This window comes from Xenopus laevis, chromosome 1S (genome assembly GCF_017654675.1).
Source record: "Xenopus laevis strain J_2021 chromosome 1S, Xenopus_laevis_v10.1, whole genome shotgun sequence".
NCBI lineage: Eukaryota > Metazoa > Chordata > Amphibia > Anura > Pipidae > Xenopus > Xenopus laevis.
The window spans coordinates 154,567,269-154,594,185 of NC_054372.1; the positions used below are offsets into that span (position 1 = coordinate 154,567,269).

The 26,917-nt window shown below is 40.2% G+C and overlaps 1 protein-coding gene across 2 annotated transcripts; it reads right to left on the reverse strand.

Annotated features, from left to right (window-relative positions):
* Window positions 1–26,636, reverse strand: LOC108707184 (coiled-coil domain-containing protein 117). Of its 2 annotated transcripts, XM_041580407.1 has the most exons (7): window positions 26,472–26,636; window positions 24,132–24,463; window positions 23,946–23,996; window positions 20,926–21,186; window positions 19,778–19,915; window positions 1,505–1,607; window positions 1–157 (listed from the first exon to the last, which is right to left on the reverse strand). In XM_041580407.1, exons 2-7 carry the CDS (start codon window positions 24,449–24,451, stop codon window positions 44–46), a joined length of 987 nt encoding a protein of 328 aa, XP_041436341.1. In that variant the 5' UTR covers window positions 24,452–24,463; window positions 26,472–26,636; the 3' UTR covers window positions 1–43. The 2 variants fall into 2 exon arrangements, with proteins under 2 accessions (XP_041436341.1, XP_018099741.1); XM_018244252.2 differs by lacking the exons at window positions 1–157; window positions 1,505–1,607 and adding an exon at window positions 11,800–12,299 and having other exon boundaries at window positions 26,472–26,629.
* Window positions 26,637–26,917: the final 281 nt, after the last annotated feature.

Sequence of the window (26,917 nt, forward strand, 5' to 3'; positions counted from 1 at the left end):
ATGGACCTTTATCAAGATAGATATAAAGTGCAAGTGTACATAGTTATATAGACTCACCCACCAGTGAAACTTCCCCTGAACACGCCCACATATCAAGTGAATGTTTTAACCCTAGAAGACCCACAAGTCCAGCGAATATGGATGAATAAACATTGGTCTGAAAAACAAAGTGCAAATGGCATTGTAATATATAAGAAAAATCCATAGTCATATTATATATATTTAAAAGCAATAATAAGATATTCATCTTAATAAAGTGACATTACGATAAATATAGTGTTAAAAGTGTCATAAAAATCTCTAAAAACATTAACAAATGTATCCATAAGACATAAGCTGTTGGCATATAAATATTTTAAGAATAAAATGTCCAAAGAATCTAGGCTATGTAGTTACTTACAAAAAACAAGAAAACGAGCAATATTCATTAAGACCCCTGGGAGCAATGGTATTTAGCGTTTTAATCCAGTAGACCTCCTTTTGCAGTAACATGCGATCCCAGTCGCCTCCCCTAGCGGGTTCAGGAACTATGTCAATGCCCATAAATCTAAATGTTGGGAGATTATGGCCCATTTTTAAAAAATGTTGTGGTAGCGGTAAATCTGACCTTCCAGTTTCAAAGGCTTTTTTAATAGAAGACCTATGGTTGCCCATCCTCTCTCGGAGGGTGTTTTGCGTCTTCCCAACGTACGACAGACCACACGGGCATGTTATGATATAGATAACATGTGTGGATGTGCAAGAAATACGGTGTCTAATCATAATCTCTTTTCCAGTATGTGGATGTCTTATTATTGCTTTTAAATATATATAATATGACTATGGATTTTTCTTATATATTACAATGCCATTTGCACTTTGTTTTTCAGACCAATGTTTATTCATCCATATTCGCTGGACTTGTGGGTCTTCTAGGGTTAAAACATTCACTTGATATGTGGGCGTGTTCAGGGGAAGTTTCACTGGTGGGTGAGTCTATATAACTATGTACACTTGCACTTTATATCTATCTTGATAAAGGTCCATGTGAGGACCGAAACGTCGATCCAATAAATATGTTTCTTGTTTGAGAAAATCCCAGTGTGCGTCAGCTTTCTACATGAATATACAATTTCTTTCTGACCAGCACCTGGGTCTCTACTCCAGTAAGTGTGTGCCACAGCCCTTCCACATATATATATATTTGTTTTTGCTGTGAGCACCACAAGGAATTGAAGTTATTTGCTCTTATCCACCATACAAACATGGAGGACTTTATGGAGAAAAGCGGACAAAATTTGCTGTTTGCAGAAACATGGCATATTACTGAATCCGAGATTGAGAAAGTATTGTGGCAGAAAACCAATTCGGATGAACCGACTACTGATTGTCCGAAGGACATCTATAACAAGCTTTTACATTTGAAGAAACGAGAAACAGACCTTGATTTGCATGGACTTTTTCTATCAGATTACTTTAGATCTAAAAGGATACCAAGAGGCTTCCGCATTAAAAATGTACCTACCATTGGTCGCCAAAATCCCGATTTCTGTCGTAAATGGATTGGTGTGCTGAATCGTTGTTCCCTGGACCTCATGGTTCTGGTCATTGAGGAAGCCAGCACTGAACTGGTTAAAGTGAGAAAGGAATTGGTTAAGTTGGAGACAGATTACCACATGTCACTGAATGATGTATCATTCAGTGAATTTCACCACAAGTTAATGAATAACATGGAAGTTTTTAGATAAGATCTATTACGTTTCAAAAGAGAAAAACTACGGAAAGTAGAAGATGATTATCAGCAGCACAGGGTCTACCGCTGGCTCAGTGGAAACAAAGAACCATCGTATTGGCGTGGAAGCGCTCAAAGATGGCGCAAACACAAAGGCCGCGCGGTAAGCACCGTGGATAGCTCCCGCGATTCTGCAGGCGACGATGAGATGACGTCATCAGAGCGCGACGCTCCTTCGATGCAGCCCAGCAGCGCGTCTGTATCTGTAAGCAGCCAACAACAGGCCCATATTCCAAAGGACACCTTACCGACCGATCGGGGGCCAGTGGATACTTTCACCACAATAAGTACCAGGAGCGCAGGCAGAGACACCCGAGGCGCGTCAGGAGGGGGAAGAAGCGGCCGAAGCCGGCCTCCCAGATATCCCAAATGAATCCGGTTTACAATCTATCGCACCATACATTGACGCCAGCGGAGATCTCACTGCTGAACAAAGGTACTTCATTTGTCCCTACTGTGCCATTTAATGGGTTTAAATGGGAAGTGGAAAGTTACAAAATGGGAAGAAAATTATGCTTACTAGATCAATTTGGTGATACGAATAAGCCTGCATTGAGCTCAAAATGGAAAAATAAAAGCTCATATGACCCTGTTTCAACCAACACCAACATTAATGTCTTTTTACAGACTGTGTCACATGAAGTTAACTCTCTCCCGTCATCTGTTTTTAAGAGTCACCCCAACTTAACGGTTTCAGAAAGACAAGCCTTGAAAACACTAAGTAATGACAACACGATTATAATCAGACCTGCTGATAAGGGAGGTGGTATAGTCCTTATGGACTATACAGATTACCAGAAAGAGGTTAAGAGTCAACTTAATGATACCACTGTCTATATGAAACTGAGCACTAACCCTGTGAACAAATTTAAATAAGAAATTAACTTAGTGTTGGAACATGCTGTTGAACAGAATTGGATTACAGTAAACGAGAAACAATTTCTTCTTCCTGTGTACCCAATCTGCCCAATTTTGTACTGTTTACCCAAAATCCACAAAAATCTATGTAACCCTCCGGGTAGACCAATCGTTTCATCAAGGGGCAGCTTACTACACCCCATTGGTCTATATCTTGATCATCACCTACAGAGCACAGTTCAGTCCTTACCTTACTTTTTAAAAGATACACAACAGCTTTTGGAAATTCTAAAAAATACGACACTTCCTGATGGCCCTATCGTACTGGCAACCTTAGATGTTTGCAGTCTATATACAATAATTCCCCACCAGGAAGGCATAGAAGCGGTGCATTGGGCTCTCTCCAATTCCGCTACATACGGTGGTCCACCAATTGATTTCATTTGCCAACTTCTGGAATTAACACTGAAATTGAACTATTTTCGTTTTGAGAAACAATACTACTTACAGAAGGAAGGCACGTAGATGGGTGCAGCGATGGCTCCTGCTTACGCTAATTGTTTTATGGCCCACTATGAACAACACAATTTTGTACCTATGTTTGGCGAATCTCTATTGTTGTATTTACGCTATATAGATGATATTCTGCTTATTTGGCGTGGTGAGGTACTAGACTTGCTGAAAATGGTTGAACATTTAAATGCTTTAAATTCTCCAGTCAAGTTGACGGTTACACATAATATGCAGAGTATCCAATTTTTGGACGTTGAAATTTTTAGACAGAGCAGTGGATTAGGATACAAATTATATCGTAAACCAACGGATAGAAATACCCTTCTGTACTCCACAAGTTTTCATCCACCTAGTTCTAAAAAATCAGTTCCTTTTTCGCAATTTTTGCGTACCATGCGCAACAATTCTAACAAGGACATCCGTGAAAGGCAAATAGCTGATACAGCAGATAGATTTAAGCAAAGGGGTTATAATCAGCATGTTATATCTAGGTCCATTACAAAAGCCCGCGAACATTTAACGCAGACACAGGACACCCAGCAGAATATAAGTCCTAATGAACAGAATCGTTTCATTTTAACATCTAGTTTCACTACGGGGTCCAAGGCAGTTAGAAACATAGTAGAAAATAGTTGGTCAATTTTGAAATGTGATAAAAAACTATCCCAATCACTTACCCAAAAACCTCTGTGGGGTTATAAACGAGGACCAAACCTGAGAGACTTACTTATGCAGACAGATCCAACTAAATGCTATGAGACCAGTGGCAACATTTTAAGTAAATTGAATAAAGGTTGTTACAAATGTGCAGGCTGCATTACATGTCGATACATGATATCAGGTAAATCTTTCAAACATCCACATACTGGAAAAGAGATTATGATTAGACACCGTATTTCTTGCACATCCACACATGTTATCTATATCATAACATGCCCGTGTGGTCTGTCGTACGTTGGGAAGACGCAAAACACCCTCCGAGAGAGGATGGGCAACCATAGGTCTTCTATTAAAAAAGCCTTTGAAACTGGAAGGTCAGATTTACCGCTACCACAACATTTTTTAAAAATGGGCCATAATCTCCCAACATTTAGATTTATGGGCATTGACATAGTTCCTGAACCCGCTAGGGGAGGCGACTGGGATCGCATGTTACTGCAAAAGGAGGTCTACTGGATTAAAACGCTAAATACCATTGCTCCCAGGGGTCTTAATGAATATTGCTCGTTTTCTTGTTTTTTGTAAGTAACTACATAGCCTAGATTCTTTGGACATTTTATTCTTAAAATATTTATATGCCAACAGCTTATGTCTTATGGATACATTTGTTAATGTTTTTAGAGATTTTTATGACACTTTTAACACTATATTTATCGTAATGTCACTTTATTAAGATGAATATCTTATTATTGCTTTTAAATATATATAATATGACTATGGATTTTTCTTATATATTACAATGCCATTTGCACTTTGTTTTTCAGACCAATGTTTATTCATCCATATTCGCTGGACTTGTGGGTCTTCTAGGGTTAAAACATTCACTTGATATGTGGGCGTGTTCAGGGGAAGTTTCACTGGTGGGTGAGTCTATATAACTATGTACACTTGCACTTTATATCTATCTTGATAAAGGTCCATGTGAGGACCGAAACGTCGATCCAATAAATATGTTTCTTGTTTGAGAAAATCCCAGTGTGCGTCAGCTTTCTACATGAATATACAATTTCTTTCTGACCAGCACCTGGGTCTCTACTCCAGTAAGTGTGTGCCACAGCCCTTCCACATATATATATATATATATATATATATATATATATATATATATATATATATAATAAAATACAAACTGAAATATTGTCAGCTATTGAATACATATTAAAATATGTGCAGTCTGGGCAAAAGTGTACCCAAATCTGCTATTAATTAATTTCTTCCAGCTTGTTTTCCATTACTCATGTGTGTGTTGGTTACTGCGATTAAGGTAACACAAGAAATTCTTTTGTACTTCATTGAAAGGGAGGCATCTCTGCAACTTGAGTTGATCATGTGCAGTCATTATAGAGGCAGTAGTTGTTACAGAGCGGCTGCTGATTCACAATGTGACCGGCCAGACGCTTATTATACTGCTCACACACTTGCAGCTTTGTGTTTTCATCCAGCTGTCCTTCATCTGATAATGAGGGTTGGCAAATCTTGTGTCATTTGCTAAATTAGATTTTTGGCACCAGAGCAAGTTATTTTTCCTGTCTACCCATGAGTTTTTGCGCTTTAATTAGAAAATCATGTGGTAGCCATTTTAAGCCAGCAATTAGGTGGTTACTTGGGGTTCCGCTGGTATCAGTTAATCACAGGGCCTAGAATACCCCATTACATGGGCAGCCATGTGGGTAAATGTTGGCAGTCTTTTTTGCTCTTCTGGTGTCTTTCTGGTTATTCCTTACCAGAAAACATCAAAAGGAGGCTGGCACGGGCCTGGACCCACAAAGTAGTAAAGCTGGAGTCAGATTGTAAAAGATTAAAAAACTTACATTTTATTCTCCATAATTAAGAACCAAGGCCTGGTTATTCCTTAACCAGATGAGATGAAAATTTTGTAATTTACTCCTCGTGCTTCCTGGCCTTTCATCTGCTTCATCCATATAATGTGAATGAGAAGGGGCAGTTTCTCTCAATATTTCCTGTTGCTCCTATGGACAGTGGGAATTATCTCTCCATCCTACCCTAAAACTACAGGTATGGGATCCATTATCCGAAAACCCGATATCCAGAAAGTTCCGAATTACGGAAAGGCCATCTCCCATAGACTCCATTATAATCAAATAATCCAATTTTTTAAAAATTCCCTTTTCTCTGTAATAATAAAACAGTACTTTGTACTTGATCCCATCTAAGATATAATTAATCCTTATTGGAAGGAGAACCAGTCTATTGGGGTTAATTAATGTTTAAATGATTTTCTAGTAGAATTAAGGTAAAAAGATTCAAATTACGGAAAGATCCGTTATCCGGAACATTCAGGTCCCGAGCATTCTGGATAATGGGTCCCATACCTGTACCAGATGGCATAATCCTAGTCAAAATGTCATTCAAGCTGGATATACACATAGATGGTCAAATTCCCCTAATTTGATTAGCTCTTGGGACCTGGGTGTTGTAGTTTGTCATATTTTAGTAGGTGTCCATTTATGCCATCCATTTGCTGACTTTGCCATGTAAATGTGGTAATAGCAGTAAGGAGAAGAAAAAAGAAGAAGTGAAATCAAAAAACTGTTAGTCTATACACACTCACTTCAAAGCAAACTAGATCAGTGTGGCGCCTATATGGTATGATTGGCAAAACTGCCTTATATAAAACGTAACTTTTAATAAAATTAGGCTAAAAAGAGGAGCGCCCACAAAAAACAAACCCACTGCCAGTAGCCCATAAGGCCGCAGTGCAGGACCAATGTCCTTAAAAAACATTCATTTAAAAACCAGCAAATGGTGGAAACAGTGGTATATTAATCAGCCAACAAAAAACACTTCGCCGGTAGTAGTCTAAACGAACTGGTTACAGTGCAAACACTACCCGCTCCCACCCTTCCAAATAGTACCCCAAGTTTCTCAAACTGCCTGTCTGCCTAGGGACAAAGTGGGAGTTAGACTGCCACCGTCCACCTATGCCGCCCAACGCGTTTCGCTGACTACTTCAGCTTCCTCAGGGGCATAAGTGGTGGGCGCTCATCTTTACAAAGTTTAAATAGGCATTGGCGCCGCGTGTTCACACTAGTCACGCGAGATTACGCTGGGTGCGATTTCCGGGTATTGCGCATGACATCATCAAAAAAGGTCGTAGAGACGTTGGTGTGTCTTTTCGCTGGTGTATTTTCGCACAATCATATTGCGCCTGCCCAACATGCAGGCGTTTTTTTGACCAATAGGAATGTAAAAAGCGTTGGCGAATAAAATGAGAGGGACAGCTATATATTTAACCCCTTGTGAACTCAACAAAGTGTACCTAGGTTCAAACCTTATTAAAGGTGAAGTCACCTACAAGAATTAGAAATTGGAAAAATTAGAGACATTAGGATATCAGAAAACGGTCACATAAATGCGGGAAAAAGGGGAAGATTACCAAGCGAACTTTTCTTGAAATATTTAGAGAAAAGGTTTGAAGGTAAAACCTTCATTGAGACCAGCGGGGGACCGACTGTTAAGCCAGTAAATCCACTTGGCCTCACATTTTAGTCATTTGTTGTCAATGTCACCCACTCTCGTGGTGGGTGCAGTAAGGACTAGAAAACCCCACACAGTTAAAAATCTAAAATGCTTGTGCCCAGTGCTGCCAGGAGCAGTAACTCATAGCAACCAATTATTATTATTAACATGTATTTATATAGCGCCAACATACTGCGTAGCATTTACTGGTCACCTGTTTAAAAGCAAACATCTTATTGGCTGCTATGGGTGACTGCTCCTGGGCAAACTTAGTGCCTTTTATTATATATAGGGGTTTATTTTTTGTGCACACCTATTAAAATGCCTTCTGTGCAGAGATGTAGGTAGGACTGAATCAATACTAAATGATGTGTTTGCACACAATATGTGTATTCCCACTAACGCACAAAGTTTAGCAGTAACATTGATCATCAGTAATGATACCTTGTACTAGCAGTGATCTCAGGAAATCAGTGCAATTCCATAGATCGAAGCCATTCTGCTGGTAAGAAGATTTGGTTGGCTGGAGTAGATCAAAGGATTCTTTTGGCCTTTCACCTCAAGTATCTGAGGGACAATCTACCAGTATCCCACCAGCCTTCTTTGCAAGTCACATGTGCTGACCACATGTCTATTATACAACACAAAACAGCCTTAGGAATTCATATAATGGTTAGTGGTGAACCATAAATAAGTTGTACAATAAGTTGTATATATGTCTTTATCTATAAATCACTAGTTGTAAATGAAGCTCTGTACATATTACTATATATTAAGGGGGTTGTTTATTATGCTCCGAATAATTCGTAGTTTTTGGACTAAAAAAAAAAAACTACAAATTTTTCAGAATTTATTAAAGCCTGATGGTCTTAAAAGTCTGTCTCTGTAAATCTGGCTTCTTAAAGCTCTCGAGGTCCTGTGTAAGTCATTGGGGAAGGTCCCGGTGTCTGCGCTTCTGTCTGTACCGATATCCAATCATTTCAGGGATTTTGGACCGAAAAGTCGGAAAACTCAGAAAAATTTGTAATATTTTGAGGAAAAGTACGAAAAATTCATACTTTTCGTATATATATATATTTAAAGATTACATAGCAGAGGTTTGACACAATGGAGGAAGGAGTTCTCTTCCCTTATTGCAGGTATAAAAAAAGAGGGTGATAAGTGTAGCCATTCACTAAATCAAATCAAATGAAAATATTTATTGGCAGCACAGAATTCCACTCATTATTGCCAAAATCACCTTTTCACTGGGTTGGGTTCATGCATTAAAACCCTTTCAAGGGAGTCATTTATTTTGCAGTTTTAGGCCCGATTAGTTGTGTTTGGTCAGCTTTAGTGGCACTCTAACTCTGTTTATCATGATTTTCTCCAGCCAAGCCTAAATAACAAATGTATGTATCTGCACTTGACATTTAGCAGATATATAATAGAACAGGAACCAGGAACATAGAGATAGCATTTGCAAGCTGAACCAGGAAATGTTGAACAAGTAAAGGATTTTGCAAGATGAGGAAGTGTCTTTGATATCGGATATACAATATGTATATTGTTGATATATAGTTGATCCAGAGGAAGGCAAAAACCCATCTGAAGCCTCACCAATTTGCCTCAGAGGGGGAAAAAATTCCTTCCTGACTCCAAAATTGGACTAGTCCCTGGATCAACTTGTACTGAGCTATCTCCCATAACCCTGTATTCGCTCACTTGCTAAAACCAACCCCTTCTTAAAGCTATCTAATGTATCAGCCTGTACCACTGATTCAGGGAGAGAATTCCACATCTTCACAGCTCTCACTGTAAAAAACCCCTTCCGAATATTTAGGCAGAACCTCTTTTCTTCTAATCGGAATGGGTGACCTTGTGTCAGCTGGAAAGACCTACTGGTAAATAAAGCATTAGAGAGACTATTATATGATCCCCTTATATATTTATACATAGTAATCATATCACCCCTTAAGCGCTGATGGGTGACAAAATGCTGTGCGCCGTTACCCTTATTTCGGTAGCTTAGGCTTCTTGACTACATAGAGCGTAATTTTAATGGACAGTTATTTTATGACTGGTAATAGGCAGTTATATGATAAGCTCTGCTTAGGATAGCATTTAGTGATATAAATATAATACAGAGACAATGATTTAGGTTCATATTTATTTCTTTTTGTGTTTTCATTGTATTTCTTTCTCCTTTTTTTTCCATATATAGATATGGGATCTGTTATCCAGAATGCTTGGGACCTGGATCTTTCCATAATTTGGATCTTCATACCTTAAGTCTACTAGAAAATTATGTAAACATTAAATAAACCAAAAAGGATTAATCATATCTTAGTTTGGATCAAGTACAAGCTACTGTTTTATTATTACAGAGAAAAAGGAAATATTTTTAAAAATTTGGATTATTTGGATAAAATTGAGTATATGGAAGACGGCAATTCCGGTTTCCAGATAATGAATCCCATATCGGTACTCCCTGTATGAATCTGATGTACATGCTTGTACTAGCAAAATTATGATTTTCTATTTTTCTGTTTTTTGGATAAAGAGTATACAAAAAAAAAAAAAAAAACAGGCAGTGCCAATTATGAAAATGAAGTGCACAAAAACATTTTGGGATCACTGCATGCCCTATAATTGTGTAATTTGATGCATATCGGACTACAAACTTTTTAGAAGACCCCTGTAAATCATGTTTTATCTTTGTACGGACCATGTGGAAGCTAAAAGTTGTATATATTAGTAGTTTTAAATTCAGCAGTGCCACCTTCTGGCCATTCCAGCAGACTGGCTACGGCAGTGAGGAAAAGGCCATCTTTGATTCTATTGTTAAATAAAATTGCAGTTGTATTGATACTAAACATCAGTTTTATTAAAATGAAGTATACAAAACATTGAGGTGCAGGATTTAAATCCAAGAAGCACAGTACAACTTTTTTTTATTGTTTATACAGGATCTATTATCTGGAATGTTTGGGGATTTGGTTTTAGATGTCTAATAAAAAAAATTGTAGATCAAATAAACCAAATTTAATTGCTTTACCAGCAATATGGATTCATGCTAGAGTCCTGCAGCGGGTTACCCAAAAAAACCTGCGGTACCCTGCGGGTTGCAGGTAGAAGTTTCGGGAGCAGGTATAGATGCGGTTCCCCGGGTTTGTGATTCTTCTCAATAGCAAGTTTTACTCCTTTTTTTTCTGATCACGCCAACTTCCAATGATGTCACTTCCGGTTTACGAAAGCACTTCCCGTTTCTTGATGGTCAGCAGATCGGGTTGCGTATGAGGTACTTGCGGGTCAGGTAGCAGGTCCGCTTTAACAAATTGGTTCTGTGCAGGATTCTAATTCATGCAGCTTGGTTATCATAAAGTACATGGTACTGTTTTATTATTACAGAGACAAAAAAAATATTTAGAATTATTTGCTTAATATGCTATCTATGGGAGATGGTCTTCCCATAAATTCGGCACTTTCTGGATATAAGATCCTATGCCTGTAGTTCCTGGAGCACGTATCTGGTATTACAAATGCATGAAATGAAAAAAGCCTTAAATAAGGGCATTTTACTGATCTATTCCTCAAGATAGTATCTCATTGTTTTTGTTTATAACACAAAAGATTACAAAAGACAATACATACAATTCCTGATTTTTGGCACTAAAACTAAATAACATACACATCTCATATATAAGAATTTTGCTCCAGTCCATAGGTAGGGAATGCGCACATCATTTCTATCCCCAGGTTTGGTAAAAACAAAAAGAATCTGTAACATTGTTTATTATGAAATATACCCATCCTCGCACTGCCACAGATCTGCAATATGGTTGACATTGGCAGCTGGGTATGTCTGTGAGCTTTTTGTAGTTTTAACATAAAACATACTCACTGTAATGTTCCCTTCTGCACAATACACATTAACATCAAAAACACTCATCACACTACTTTACAAAAAAAATCATTTACCTTTGTAACAAAGTTGTATGATTAAAGGGGAACTATCTCAAATATGAAAATGTTATATAAGCTTCCTCATACTGAAGAAAGAAACGTTTTAAATACACTCAATTAAATATTCTGCATTGTTTCTAAAATAATCAAGTTTTTATTTACTATTCCTCTCTCATCATCTGTTTCTCTTTATTCTGTTGGGTGTCAAATGAATGATCCAATATATATTATGGGGGGGGGGGCTCTTCCTTTCCTGGCAGATGAATTAGAGCTCACTTGATTCCAGTACAAACTAAATCTAACAAAATAACTGCCTTTTGCACAAATTCTGCATGTAGAGAGACATGATGTCTGGTGATTTTAATAGAGTGAGCTCTAATACATCTTCTAGGCAAAAGGAGCCCCCCCTATAAGATATATTGGATCAGTCATCTGACACCCAACTCCTGAATGAAGACAGAATGAAGAGAGACGGATGCCGAGAGAGGAATAGTGAACATAAACTTGATTATTTCAGAAACGGTACAGGATTTTTAATTGATTGTATTTATAAAGTTTCTTATTTCAGTATGCTGCAGCTAATATTAAATTTTCATTTTCACGGTAGTTGCCCTTTAATAGTCAAGCATTCACATGGCTGATGCTGAAAAGAGGCAGAAAATTTGCTAGTGGTGCATGTTCCCAAAAATGGGTTTAGAAACTGTACAGTTTTAGTTTTGTAATAAAACAAATCCTTGAGTTTGTGGCCAAATAGGTTTTTGTACAAAACATTTATAGTTCCATTTCTTCTTCCTCGTCTCTGCTCCAAGTTCTGTTTGGGGCACTTGTAGTGTTGGAACGGCAAACATCTTCAATTGTTTCTACTTCCTGAATGAAGGAGATTTTAGATGCCGAGTGGGAAGGCTTTTCTGAATCTTTTTCCTTCTTACGGTTTTTAGGCACTGCCTGCAGTCTGTCAATAAGGAACTCTGACTGTGGTTTCCAGAGGACAAGCTCCATAGAAGGACGATTCCTTAAAAGAGGAGTAAAATATAGCTCTTATAAAGCAAAAGCTTCCATCTCTATAATGTTTATTACAGGGCAAATATAGACAAATTATGTCTTTTTTCACATTGAAAAGAACAAAGCAAATTATTATTTACTGTTAAAACGTGCTTTTCCTAATGGTAACATTTGGAATTTGTATTTCTTGAACTAAACAAGGCAAAATGTAAAAAAAACGAGTGAATTTACCTTCCTGATCTCAAAGAGAAAATTCAAACAAACTAGCAGTCCAGTGAGAAGCCTGTGTATAGTGAGCTGCTCTTTAGTTAAAGAGATTGTAGCTGGGGAAGTGGAGTTTTATTTACTCTGATGTCTTCTCAGTGAACTTGGTTAGAACAAAAAAATAACAAAAACCAGATATTTGCTAATTAAAAAAAATAGGTAAAAAGTATGTTCAGCACAATCGCTATTCATTTAATCAATATTGATAAAAGGGGGTATACTGTCCTTTTAAAGAACGTCACTATGCTTAAAACATAGGTGCCGAAACGTAAGCCCTGCCTTCCATCCAGCTCTCTGCTAATCACCAGTGTATCACTGACACAGTCTCAAGCACAGTTAGGGTTGCCAACTTTTCTGGAAAAAAATACCGGCCTTCCTATATATTTATCTTTTTTCCCTATTAATAACATTGGGATCAACCATCATTTTTACTGGCCAGGCCTGTAAAATACTGGCCAGGTGGCAACCCTAAGCACATGGAAGCTGTAACTGGCATTGTTTACATTTATTATCCAGCTTGTTGGTACTTCTCCTAAGGCCAATGTTAAAAGGATTTGATCATGATTTTTTTTTTTTTTTTCAAGTTCTGTTTATTTATTTCCAACAAACAAGAAAATAAAGTTTAATTACATACATAAAAGGAAAATACATAAACAAAATTGCCATATTTACGCTTCCACTGATTACCTAGGTAGGATTACTCATGGTCGATGTCCGTCAGTAATATAGAGGAGGTAGGAGAAACAAGTGCAAGGTGACATTGCTATCAGCCCTTTAGAACCCACGCCAGAACCTCAAACATCACAGTTAGACTATCAGTCCAGCCTCGGACCTACTAATCACCATTATCTAGCTCAAGTATGTACCAAATTATCTAACGCCATCCATGTGCCCCAAATCAGATCAAATTTAGTCGGGCAATTTCTAGAGGTATATACTGCCTTTATATGTGGCAAATTAGAATTAACAAGCTGCTTCCACTCCCCGATCCGGGGGGCCTGAGTGTCCTTCCAGTGGAGGAGAATGAGTTTCTTGGCAAAGAATAAGAGTTGGAGGAGTAAAAGTCTGTTCCTGGTGTTTAAGGGTAGGTCCTCTGTAAGACCCAAAAAACTTAGTGTCGGCGTGGCAACATGTGGAAGGCCCAAGTGGATATGCAAAAAGTCCCAAACATCTTTCCAGTACTTCTGTATATGAGAGCATTGCCAAAACATGTGATAGTAAGTGCCCTCCTCCGAACAGCCTCTGAAGCAGGTGTCCGTTGAATTTGGAAAGATTCTCACCAATCTTACAGGCGTGTAGTAAATGCGGTTAAGAAACTTTATTTGAATAAGCCGGTCCCTGGCAGGTATTGAAATGTCCCTCACTTGACTGAGAATATCCGACCAAGCATCCTGTGGAAATTCTCCCAGGTCCTGAGCCCATTGAGATTTAGCTCTAGCCAGTGGATCTGACCTCCATAGAGGTTAGAGGTCAGGTGACGGAGCCCTTCCAGTTTAAGAAGTTTCTCTATTCGAGGCTCTCTAAGGTGCACCGTGTTGCCAGGGAATTGTGCCGAAAAGGCGTGCTTAAGCTGCAGATATCTAAATAAATAGTGATTCGGCAAGTCAAAGTCACTTTTGAGCTGGTCAAATGTTTTAAGTGCATTCCCAATAAGAATATGGCAAAGTTCTGTAACTCCTTTATTCGCCCAAATGCTCGGATCAGGGACCTGGAGAAATTGACCCAGTAGTTTGTTGTGCCACAATGGCATTGCTCGGGACCATTGATTGGTGTTTAGATATGCCTTCTTTGACACAATCTGCAAGCATTTGAAAGTGGATAGGGTCGTATCAGGTAAGTCGTGACCTGGCCTGGGGCCGGCAAAGGGAAGAGTTTGTAGTCCATCTTCGGAGCCCATGATGTGCCTCTCAAGGGTCAACGCACGATTGTCCAGATTGGGGTGCCACCATTGATGCAAATTGGATAGTTGAGCAGCTAGATAATAGTTCCTAAAATTAGGTAGTGCCAAACCACCTTGGTTCCACGATGCCTGCATAATTGCCCTTGCCAGTCTCGGTTTAGAGTTGGGCCACAGTAGTTTCTGAAGCAGCTTGTCAATGTCATTGAACCAGCAGAAAGGTACATAGGTTGGAGCATTAGCCAACACATAAAGCAATTAAACAGACATAACATTTTAATGAGATTCACACGGCCCACCAAGGACAGGGGCAACATCGCCCACGTAGGGATTCTGGCTTTGAGAGTCGCTAAAATAGGCTGCAAGTTTAATCTAGTATAGCTAGATTTGTCAAGGGAGACCGTTATGCCAAGATACTTCATTTCCGTAACCCATTTCAGTGGCAGATCTATTCTAGGGCACGGGTTAGGGTCTATAGGAAAGATGCTGGACTTATTCCAGTTATAACACGTAAACCGGAGTACTCCCCAAATTGCTTCACCAATTGTAAGACATTATCAAGGGAGTGATTGGTATCCGCTAGGTAAATCAAAGTGTCGTCCGCATAAAGGGATATCTTCTCTTCTCTATTGCCCACTCGGAGCCCTTGTACCCGGGGGGCATCCCTAATCATGGCAGCAAGGGGTTCAACTGCCATTGCGAACAATAAGGGGGAAAGGGGGCACCCCTGTCTAGTACCCCGAGTCAGACGAAAGGGTTTGGATAGTAGCCCATTAGCCAGCACCGAGGCCTGGGGAGAGTCATAAATAATTTTAACCCAGGAGATAAAGTTAGCACCCAAGCCAAATTTAGATAACACCTCGAAAAGATATGCCCATTCCACAGTATCGAAAGCCTTTTCTGTGTCCAGAGAGGCTATCGCCCTCATGTTGGAGTTGTCATGTGTGATGGATAGATTGTGGTACAGGCGTCTAACATTAGTATAGGTGGATCTATTGGGGATGAATCCCGCCTGGTCTGGGTGTATAAGGTGATTGATTACCCGCTGAAGGCAGTTAGCCAGCAATTTGGTGAGTATTTTCGCATCCATGTTAAGAAGTGATATGGGCCTATAGGAGCTGTGATGGGTCCTTATCCTGTTTAAGAATCAGCGTTATCGTTGCCTGGTAGAATGAGGGTGGAAGAATTTTTGATCGTGAGGCAGATTGGAGCAGGTCCAATAGTTTTGGGGCTAACAGTTTAACATGGGTTTTGTACCATTCTGCGCGCAGTCCGTCAGGGCCAGGGGCTTTCATATTCGGAAATTATGACATCCTCTACTTCCTCTAGAGTAAAGTCAGCATTAAGATCTATACGTTGGTCATCGTCTAAAGTGGGGAGAGTAACTAGGTGTAGGTATTGTCTGATTTCAACCTCCGATTTATTGAGTTTGGAGGAGTACAGTTGAGTATAGTACTCTGCAAGGAGAGCAGTTATTGCAGACGGATCAGTAAGATCCGAGCCATCCGCCGCTGTTAAGTGTGGGATGGAGGTAGACGGACGCAGCTCTTTAGTTAGGAAAGCTATGTGTCGTGCGTTGGTATCTCCGTGTTCATACATCTGATGTGCTCTGTTAGTGAAATATCTTTTAGTGGCATCTACAAGTAGAAGTCTAAGGTTACGTTGAGTCGAGTCTAAGCGAGCTTGTGTATCTGGTGTGGGGCTATTCGCATGAGCTTGTTCCGCTTGAGCAAGATCCGTCTCCGCCACCCCTATATTATGCCTATACCTAGTCCGGTATGTCTTGATCATCGAAATGTATGCACCACTAGTGTATGCATCCCACGTTATGTTCGAGTTACATTCAGTCGTGTTATGAAGCCAAAATTCAGCATGATGTATGGGAGGTCTGGAGTTGCAACCCAGCGCCCTCCCAATCTCCATTGACTCTGTGAGGGGGGTCGGCCCAGCTGAAGTGTAATCTGTATGGCGAGTGGTCTGACAGGGTCGGGGGAGAAAATCTGCTCCCACGACCCTGCCCAGAAGATCATCAGTGGAGTAAATAAGATCAATCCGGGACATAGCTGATTTAGCCGGGGTATAACAAGAGTATTGTGTGTCTCTAGGGTGCTTCCACCTCCAGAGGTCAGTGAGACCCAGAGCCTCAGACCACGCCTGTAGCCCAGAGGCTCGTCTCTTTTCAGGGGGTGGCAATCAAGCCGTGTGTCAGGCACTGCGTTAAAGTCGCCCGCGAGAATGATAGGTCTGGGGTCAGGGCTCTGTATCTTGGCTGCAATTTGATTGAGTAATCCTATGTCAAATGGAGGTGGGTTATAAATACAGACTATAGTAATTGGACAGTGTGCTAAGATACAATGCAGAACAAGATAGCGACCCTTTCGGTCTGACTGCACTGCCTCAAACGTAAACGGGATTCCCTTTCGTATAAGAATAGCTACGCCAGACGAATAGGAGGAGTAGTGAGCATGATAGTGATGAGCCACCCATGGCTTCCTAAGGGACATAATTTTGCTACCAGTGAGGTGGGTCTCTTGCAACAGGGCTACGTCAGTGTTGTGATCTTTAAGATATTTGAGTATAACTGTCCTCTTTATTCTGTCATTGAGACCCCTCACGTTCCATGAAGTTAGCTTAAGTCGCCCTTCCATGTTAAATTGGGGGAGCAGTCAACACCAGGGAACCAATTGGGAAGTTCGGGGGGACAGAAGTGCAACCAAGTCTCAGTCACCAGTGAAATTACAATCCTCCTTGTCAGACACCTGTCTGTGGAAGCTATAGCAGTAAGAGTACATATGGCAATTACATTCAATAAAAAAAACATAGTAAAACAATCTAACGAAACACCCCATAAGTAACCCAATCCCACCCGGTATCATCAAAATAGAGATACTACCCTTAACTTTAACAATATATATCCCCTTCAATATATCCTATAGGCAGGCCAAACCTTCCCTATGGGAACAGACATGTCCTGGCTCCTTCCGGGATATCCTCCTGGGCTGAACAAGACCAAAGCCGTACGAGAAAAGGTATCTGAGTGGTTACTGTGCGGGGAACAAAAGAAACAAGAGACCCCACTCCGAGCAAGCCAAATGCGTAGCATACCGCGGCAATACAATCATGAGGGTGGCACCCCTATTTCAGGCCTTTCCCATCCATCCAGTCGTTTATTTCTTGTGGCTCAGTGAAAAAAAGGTTTTTCCCATCTGCCTGTATCCGCAGCTTGGCAGGGTAAAGCATTGCATATGGAACGTTATCATCTCTGAGTCGCTTCTTGGCGCCAACAAAAGTTGCCCTCTTTTTCTGTATTCCAGTAGAAAAGTCTGGGTAGAGTGAGATTTTATTGCCTTGGTATTGTATATCACCAATGCGCCTCGCCGCCGATAGGGCTCCATCACGGTCCTTATAATTCAATAATTTGGCCAGGAAAGGGCGCGGGGGGGCCACCGGAGGTGCCGGCTTAGTTGGGACCCTATGGGCTCTTTCAACCACCAGAAATGAGGAGAAGGTGGAGAAGGTGGACTCACCCAAGTGCTGTTTCAGCCATTCCGTAAAGAATGCCTCAGGATCTTGGCCCTCGACTCCTTCCGGTAGGCCCACCACTCCCACATTGTTGCGCCTGTGCCGGTTCTCCAAATCCTCCATGTGTGCAACTGCTTGTTTAATTTGGGTACGAAGTTGTGAAACTTCCTCCCGCAGTGGGGCACAGGAGTCTTCCAGAATGCTGATGCGGGATTCTGCCTCCGCCGTGCGTTCTCTGATGTTTTGAGTGTCTTGACGTAGTATGGAGAACTCTGTGCGCAACTCGTCTATTTTGTTGGTAAACGTGGCCATCAGGGTTGCCTGGCATTCCGCTATCGCGGTAAGTACCTGAGTAAGCGGCAAATCTGGTGCAGGTTGCTGCGAGGCTTGCGATTGCTCTTTAGGCGTGGTAGGCCGCACCGGCTCCTCACCGCCATCTTGCTTTCTTGCGTACACACTGAGTTTTTGTGCGATTTCGGTCTTGTTGCGTGGACCGCTTTTGCCTCCCATCAGCTCCGGTGGTACAGTACGGCAATGCCAACAATACCCCAAGCGACAATTGGCCCAGTCGAGGATATCAGGGTAATATCAGAATGAGTTACCAGCGGAGCTCTATCTGCACACGTCTGCTCTCTTAGGCTGCCATGCCACGCACCCCCTGATCATGATTTTTATGGTGTAGTTTTTATTTCTAAATTACACGGTTTACTGTTTGCAAATAATTCACTCTACAATATAAAATTTCATTTCTGAACCAACAAGTGTAGTTTTTTTTAGTAGTAATATTGGGGTGTAGGCAGCCATCTCAGGTCATTTTGCCTGGTCATGTGCTTTCAGAAAGAGCCAGCACTTTAGCATGGAACTGCTTTCTGGCAGGCTGTTATTTCTCCTACTCAATGTAACTAAAGGGGTCACAGTGGGACCTGGATTTTATTATTGAGTGTTCTTAGATCTACCGGCAGCTGTTATTTTGTGTTAGGGAGCTGCTATCTCATTGCATTCCCAGTGATCTGTTGTTTGGCTGCTGGGGGGGGAAGGGCACGGTTGATATCACTCCAACTTGCAGTACAGCAGTAAAGAGTGACTGAAGCTTATCACATGACTGGGGACACCTGGAAAACTGACAATATGTCTAGCCCCATGTCGGATTTCAAAATGAAATATAAATAAATCGGTTTGCTCTTTTCAGAAATGGATTTCAGTGCAGAATTCTGCTGGAGCAACACTGTTAACTGATGCATTTAAAATAACATGTTTTCCCATGACAGTATCCCTTTAATTTCAACTTCCTATTGTTTGAAGCCATGTCAACATAACTTTCAAATGCGGGAGGAGTGCTAGGCACCTTTTACCTGAAGTATTAGCTATGAGAATGTACCATTTACCTGTTGTGATTTCGACAACTTTCATATCTTGGATTTTTACCTTTTAACATGCGGCAGAGAGAGAGAGATAAAAAAAAAAGCAGCATGTAAGGGCCGCACACCCTGATAAATGGACGAAACCTGGGTGCACATACATCAGAAGTTCATAGAGGGTTATAGAGTGATGGCACTCAAAGGATTTTTGAAAAATAACAAATGAAGGTAAAAAAGAAAGAGGTTTATTAATCCAACGTTTCAGTCCCACACAAGGACCTTTGTTATTTTTCAAAAATCCTGTGAGTGCCATTGCCATCTCTCTCGGCTATTTGAAGAGGTAACTACACATACAATTGTGGCATACTGATCCCCTTCATAACATCACTCATGACAAAAAAGACATTTTAAATTTCCTCCTTAATCTTTACAACAAATATCACTTACATTGAATCCACAATCTTCTTTGTGAGGGACTCTTCAAAACCTCGCTTTAAACCTTCTTTAAGAACATCAGACAAGATAAGCGAAGGCAAACAGTCAGCTTTTTTGTCAGTTTCCAATTCTTCATTAGCGCTACTTAACCTGTTAAAATTTCAAAACAAAAGTTCATTTAGACAACTGTGCATGTTAAAACCTAGGGAATACCTTTTCTTAACATGAAGCTTTTTATAAAACACTGGAAGGGACTAAAAACAATGCCTCATTGTTGGTACAGATGCTGAATTACAATAAATAGACCAGCTCATAGACCACAACTGCAGAATAGCAGTTCAGCCGTGTGATGCTGGGAGATGTGGGTTAAAGGACAAGTAATTGCACAATTGGTGGGGGTGCCAATTTGCTGGGTAACTTCTAAGTGATTTTAGTTGCATATTTCAGAGCACGGGTTGGCATTCCACGTCTTACAAATATACACCAGCCTAACTACATGATTCACCCCAATGATTCTACCTTTCTTTAGCTTCTAACTATAACTTTCTAACAGTCACAAGATGGAAAGACTTCATAAATATGAAACACTTCCTCGCATATTTCTTTAAATTCATACAAAGCCACCATCAGCTGACAAGCAAAATCCTCAGATGACTGGTTTAAACCAATTTAAAAGTAATAGTCAGTAACAAGCTGTGACACAGCACATAGAGTTCATACCACTTGAACATATAGGGGCAGATTTATTCAAATTCAAAAAGACCAACCGAAATTGAATTTTTTTTTTGTCGAATAGGTCCATTTTCGATCGAATTCGAATCGTACGAATCAAAGTAATGGCGCATTCAAATCTTAAGATTCAACGTTTTTTCAAAGTCCTCCAATTGACTCCAAATGGGTTCTAGGAGGCCCCCCATAGGCTAAAATAGCAATTTGCCAGGTTTTAGATGGCGAATTTTTAAATAGACAGTACATGATAAATTTCGAAATTCTAATCGAATTAGGACTATTCCCTAGTTGAAGTATACAAAAATTTGCTTGAATTTCAAATTTTTTTAATTCAACTTTTCACTTTCGGCCTTTGATAAACCTGCCCCATACTGTATACCTCTTATATTTGTCATCAAACTCTTACAGGTGTTGAGAAGTAAGTGCCTTACCTGTGATCATTTCCACATGCAGGAGAGAAAAATTCACTGGATGCTTCTTCCATTTCTTCACTCTGGGCCAAATGCATTTCTGATAATACATCAGACTCAGAATATTGAATGGCAGCGGTTATTTCCGCCTTACAATTAGAATCCCAGCAACTCCTTGATATTTCTCCCTTTAAAATATCTGCGGAGGAATGGCATGCAGTAGGTTCAGGAAATACAGAGACTTTGGCATGTTCCGAAATTCTCCTTTTTTTCAACGGACACCTGGACACAAAATGTACAAGTTATATTCAGCATTATTGAAACATAATAGATACTGAAGGGGTTGCAGTTTTGCAAGGCTCAGCAGCTCTCTCATATAAAAAGGTCTGATTGCTGCACAATGTGTAGAATGTTTTTATTATTGTTAATAGGGGCTTGTGACCCCCCCACCCTCATAGTAGTGACAAAGTAGATGTTTAATACAAACGTTTCACAAATAACCTTATTTTTTTTCTCTTACAAAGATTTTTTTAAAAATGTATGAGTTTCTCAACCCAGCATTTCATTCTGGCTGCAAAAACACTGGCTGGCTGTGAGTTGCTGCTCACACATTTTACCTGCTCCATGAACTGCTTTTTTCTAAGCTTTCTAGATCTTCCTTTATATAGTTCTTCACTACAGGGCTATTGGGCATACTAGAACACTTGCCAATGTAACTGTATCTCTGCTCAGCCCTACCCTGAAATTGCTACAGTGCTTTTCCAATCAAGGAAGACTTAAAGGAGATGAAAAGCTACAGAAGCAATTTATTGCTAATAGATTAGCCACAATAGTGCCAGCTAGTACACTATATTTATTCTGCAGAATGCATTAGCATACCTGAGTAAACAGCTATAGAAGCTCTCAGTTTATTTAGGATAGCAGCTGCCATATTAGCTTGGTGAGATGTTACTTCCTGCCTGAGTCTCTCCCTGCTCACTATTAGCGCTGGGCTCAGATTAGAGCAGGGAACAATACAATATGCTGAAAACAGGAAGTCTGATACAGAAGCCCATGTGTACACAACAGAAGGAAAGACATGCTGGGTTTCTTTTGACAGAGGACTTAGAGCAGCATTACTTTGAGGGTTTACTGGTGTATTTATATAGACCTTTCTGATAACGCTTAATTTTATCCTTGCCTTCTCCTTTAAAACAAGCAACTGGAAAGCCGGCGCAAGGAGTAAAGCTGGCCATAGACTCAAAGATCTATGCTACATCGCCAAACGAGCGGATCTTTCCCCGATATGCCACTAACGGCATGGCCATATCGGGGGTAATTCGAACGTTCGGCTGAACGATCGAATTACGATACGCCAAGGGGCTCAGACGGGTCGGTCGGTTAAAAATCAAACCTTCCCGAACGATATCGTGGCCAGATATTGATCAGGAAGACCCGTCGGAAGCCCCCATACACGGGCAGATAAGATGTCAAATTGGTCCAAACGACCGATATCGGCAGCTTTATCTGCCTTTGTATGGCCACCTTAAGGGCAAGGTGGCCGGCCGAATTGCATTGGGCCCCCAGCTGGCTGGGCCCTGCGTACAAGGGTGAAATGGCAATAATGGATGAATTACAGAATAGCTACTGCACTTATCTCCATGCCCTCACTATGATAATACATTGTGATATGTAACAAGCTAAAACGTTACAATACTATGTCACTCTGTACACAGTACTTTTAATGCTGTACCTTGAAATATTGTTTGATATGCTATGCCAATACAGTACATTTTTGGTCTACAAATAAACCACTTCCAAGAGAAAACAAAAATTCCCAGTACATGAGATTTTAGGACATAAAGCACTGCAAAATTGGCCGTTTCTCAGGCTGGCTATCCGCATATTACTGCTTCAGCTAAGGACTAGACTACTGCAATAAAAACTGAGTTTTCAGCTTATAAGAAAAGAACTTAAGTACTGGGTAGCAAATGTAGGATGTCAATGTTTTAAGACTATAACTCCTGGCATAACTGTGCAATTTAGTTTATACTGGCATGGGGGACCAAGTATCCAGAATGCTAAACATTTTACTCTGTAATAATAAAACAGTACCTTATACTTGATCCCAACTACAATAAAATTAATCCTTATTGCAGGCAAAACAATCCTATTGGGTTTAATTAATGTTTAAATAATTTTTTAGTAGACAAAGTATGGATGTCCAAATTATAGAAAAATCCATTATACAGAAAACATCTGGTACTGGTCCCGATCCCAAGCATTCTGGATAACAGGTCCCATACCTATACTAACAAATATTAGGGTGAAGACACGCGGAGTTATTAGTAGAAGCTACTTTTGTGGCTACAAAATACCCTGCCATAGACAATACTGAGAATTGCCTTTACTAAAACACACATAGGGGCAGTTTTACATAGGGTCGAATATCGAGGGATAATTAACCCTCGATATTCGACTGCCGAATGTAAAAAGGATTTACCGCAAATATTTCGATCGAACGAAAAATCGTTCTATTGAACGATTAAATCCTTCGAATCGTTCAATTCGAAGGTTTTTAATCCATCGATGGAACGATTTTTCTTCGACCTAAAAATTGATAGAAAGCCTATGGGGACCTTCCCCATAGGCTAACATGGCACCTCGGTAGGTTTTAGGTGGCGAAGTATAGGGTCGAAATTTTTTTAAAGAGACAGTACTTCGACCATGGAATGGTTGAATAGTCGAACGGTTTTTAGTTCTAATCGTTCATTTCAAAGTCGTAGTCGAAAGTCGAAGTAGCCAATTCGATGGTCGAAGTAGCCGAAAAAATCATTCGAAGTTTTTTTTTTATTCTATTCCTTCAGTCGAGCAAAGTAAATGGGCCCCCTAGTGTCTTAGTAAAGCCAATTATCTCGGTCTATTTTGTAGCCATGACAAGTAGCTGCTACTAGTAGTTCTGTGTCTCTTTACCTTTATACATACTGGATCCTTTAATATCCCTCACTTACAAACTAACCTGTTCAGTGGCAAAGTTTGTAAATTAAAAAGGTCTGACTTACTCAGTGATATCCTCCTCTCTTTTATGTTTATTTCTTGTGGAATGTGAGAACCTAAAAAATAAAATAAATTTAAAAATTTGAATGACCAGGATTATTTAAAAGAAAGTCTGATGCTATACAGAAGTAGTATTAAAAGAACACAATACTCATTGATGTATCTTATCATTGATTATCACAGGATCTTACCCAGAGCAAGAGGCGAAGTATCCCACACCGCTTTCTGAGTTTGCAGATAGTAAAGCATTTCGCATAAATGGAGTTAGGCCTCCACCAATCAAGCTGGGAGATGAATTGCAGAGACTGTACTTATTATAATATGTATTATCAAAGTTAACAGAACTTCCCATTGGAGCAGGATTTACTGGGTTATCATTGTTCATATTAGCAGAAAGAAATGGGTTGTCCATTGGGCTCTGGAGACTTGCACTTTGATAGAATGAGTCTGAAGACTGCCCAAAATCCATTCTAAACAGCATGCCATTAAACGGTGAGCCAACTGCAGCCATTCCAGCTTCCCTCTGCAATATAAAAAGATAATATTTTCCGAATAATGGATCTTTTCATAGTTTGGATCTTCATACATTCAGTCTACAAGAAAATCATTTAAACATTAAATAAACCCAATAGGATTGTTTAGCTTCCAATAAGGATTAATTATATCTTAGTTTGGATCAAGTAAAAGTTACGGTTTTATCATTACATAGAAAAAAGGAAATCATTTTTAAAAATCTGGATTATTTGGATAAAATGGAGTGTATGGGAGTCCATTTGGAGCTTTCTGGAGAACAGGTTTCCGGATATAGACCCCTCGTTTTCTGTTCTTGTATGGAACAGACTGCAGTGTGACCCATGAAATATATCACAGTCAGTCGTGCAAACTATCCAGACTCTCGTTTTGTCTGTCTGTGACATCATAGGGGTTGTGCTGCTAAAGGTCCCCATAGACGCAAAGAATTTTCTTTGACGAAAAACCGATTTTAGTGCAATCCAACCAATCTGTCAAATTATTAGGAGGTTAGTGGGAATAAAACGACATAAGCCGACATCTGTCAGAAAATTGATCGGGCAGGTTAGAAAATTTTCATCGGTCCCAGTGAAATGTATCTATGTTTGCAAGGCCAAGCAGGCAGCTCCCCTCAGGTTTCCTGGCTTCAACTAGACAACATCACTTGAAATAGTCTTTTTAGTTGATGGACAAATCGTACATTTAAACAATGGTTTCAAGATAAGCTTGGGCTAACGATAACGAATAGATCTTGTAAAAATCTTTACATCTATGGCCAGTTTAAAGGGGATGTAAAGGCAAAAATATAAAATCCCATTTTTACTTTCGTTAATGAAAAATAAATCTGTATCCAATATACTTTAATTAAAAAATGTCTACTGTTTTTATAATAAACCTGACTGTATGCAGTGAAATTCCCCCTTCTTTTACTGCTGTGAATAGGAATTGTCAGACGGTCCCCAACTGCTGTGCAGGTAAATGATCATACTTTCAAATGGCAGGGGAGCACCCCCACCTTACTTCCCAGAACTCGAGCAGCAATGTTGGATTCCCTATAGAGATTTGTATCCAGAGACTCAGTGCAGTCTTTATAATCTGATTATTAATCAGTCTTGCTTCTATGGCAGATATTATTTGACTTGTGCTGTTTTGATAATTTATGACGATACCTAAGCTTAGCCTCCCAACTGAAGCCCAGACCACACTGAGCATGTGCGAGTCTTGATATTGCAGAAATGTCTAACAAAGTTACAAGATGACAGCCCCCTGCGCCAACTTTGAAAGCATAAATCATTTGTCTTATTAGGCTGCTGGTGCAGTAAGTTCATGTTTATATTTAGTATACAAAATACAGCATTTGTAACATTGTTGTATTTTAGACTTTAGTTGCCCTTTAAGGCAGGCAGGGGCTCTAACATGGCGTCTATAAATAACCCCCAGAGAGTCTCTGTCATTATACATTAAACATGGGGCTAATTTGCACCTGGGCAGTAACCCATGGCAACCAGATGATTGCTTTCAGTGTTCAACCTACAGCTGGCTGAAAAAAGCTAATCACTGATTGGTTGCTATGGGTTACTGCCCAGGTGCAAATTTGCTCCATGTTTATAAATAACCCCCTCAGTGCTCTATGTAAAGTTCTAGCAGAGGCAGCAGGGAGAGCTAATGGCTGGCTCATACCAAGTGGCAGGGGTGGCCGCTGAGAATAAGTTAGGGGTAGATTTTGTGAGAATGGGTATTTATGGTGAAGGTCATGAAAGGTGAGATGTGGGTGAAGTCCTATTTGGGAGGAGGGCTGTTAGCTGTGTGAGTATGAAGAAATGAGGGAAAAATAATGGAGCAGTAAGATCAGTGCAGTAGACAGGAGCATGCAACTTGCTGCCAGACACGGTGTCACTGTGTTTATTCCAGCTGGAAGCTGCGCCTCCTCCACTGATATCGAAGTATAGAAACTATAGAGACATAAGGCCAAACCAGCAGACAGTCCAGTGCAACGTTAAATGTGCCACCCCAACACCTACCTTCTCTTGCCGCCTTCGCTCACTCTCACGACCCCTACTACTAACTCTGCAGCTCCCGCAACCCCGTTTTCTTGAACTGGTCCCGTGACACAAATGTCGCGCCGTTCTTTGCCAGCTCCAGCTGATTAGCAGCCAGAGGGCGGGGATTGAGGGCCACGTGACGCGCGGCACTTTTCTAGAAAGCTCTCAATGTTTCTGCCTGCGGAGCTAGAGTGGGGGCGGGGACAGTGTGCCGCTGTAGTAATCGCCTCATAATGGGAGCGGTTGTACGAAGGGCATTTTTATCTGTATTGTTATAGTTCGTGTTGACAACAGTAGTCCCATGGGGTAGCTAGAGCTTCAGTTTATAGCTAGTGAACTCTATAGAAAGACGTGATACAGACGTAAGCTTGTCTTTAACTTTTCCTGTGCCAGGTGCTCTCAACATTAATAGTCATTCAAGCACA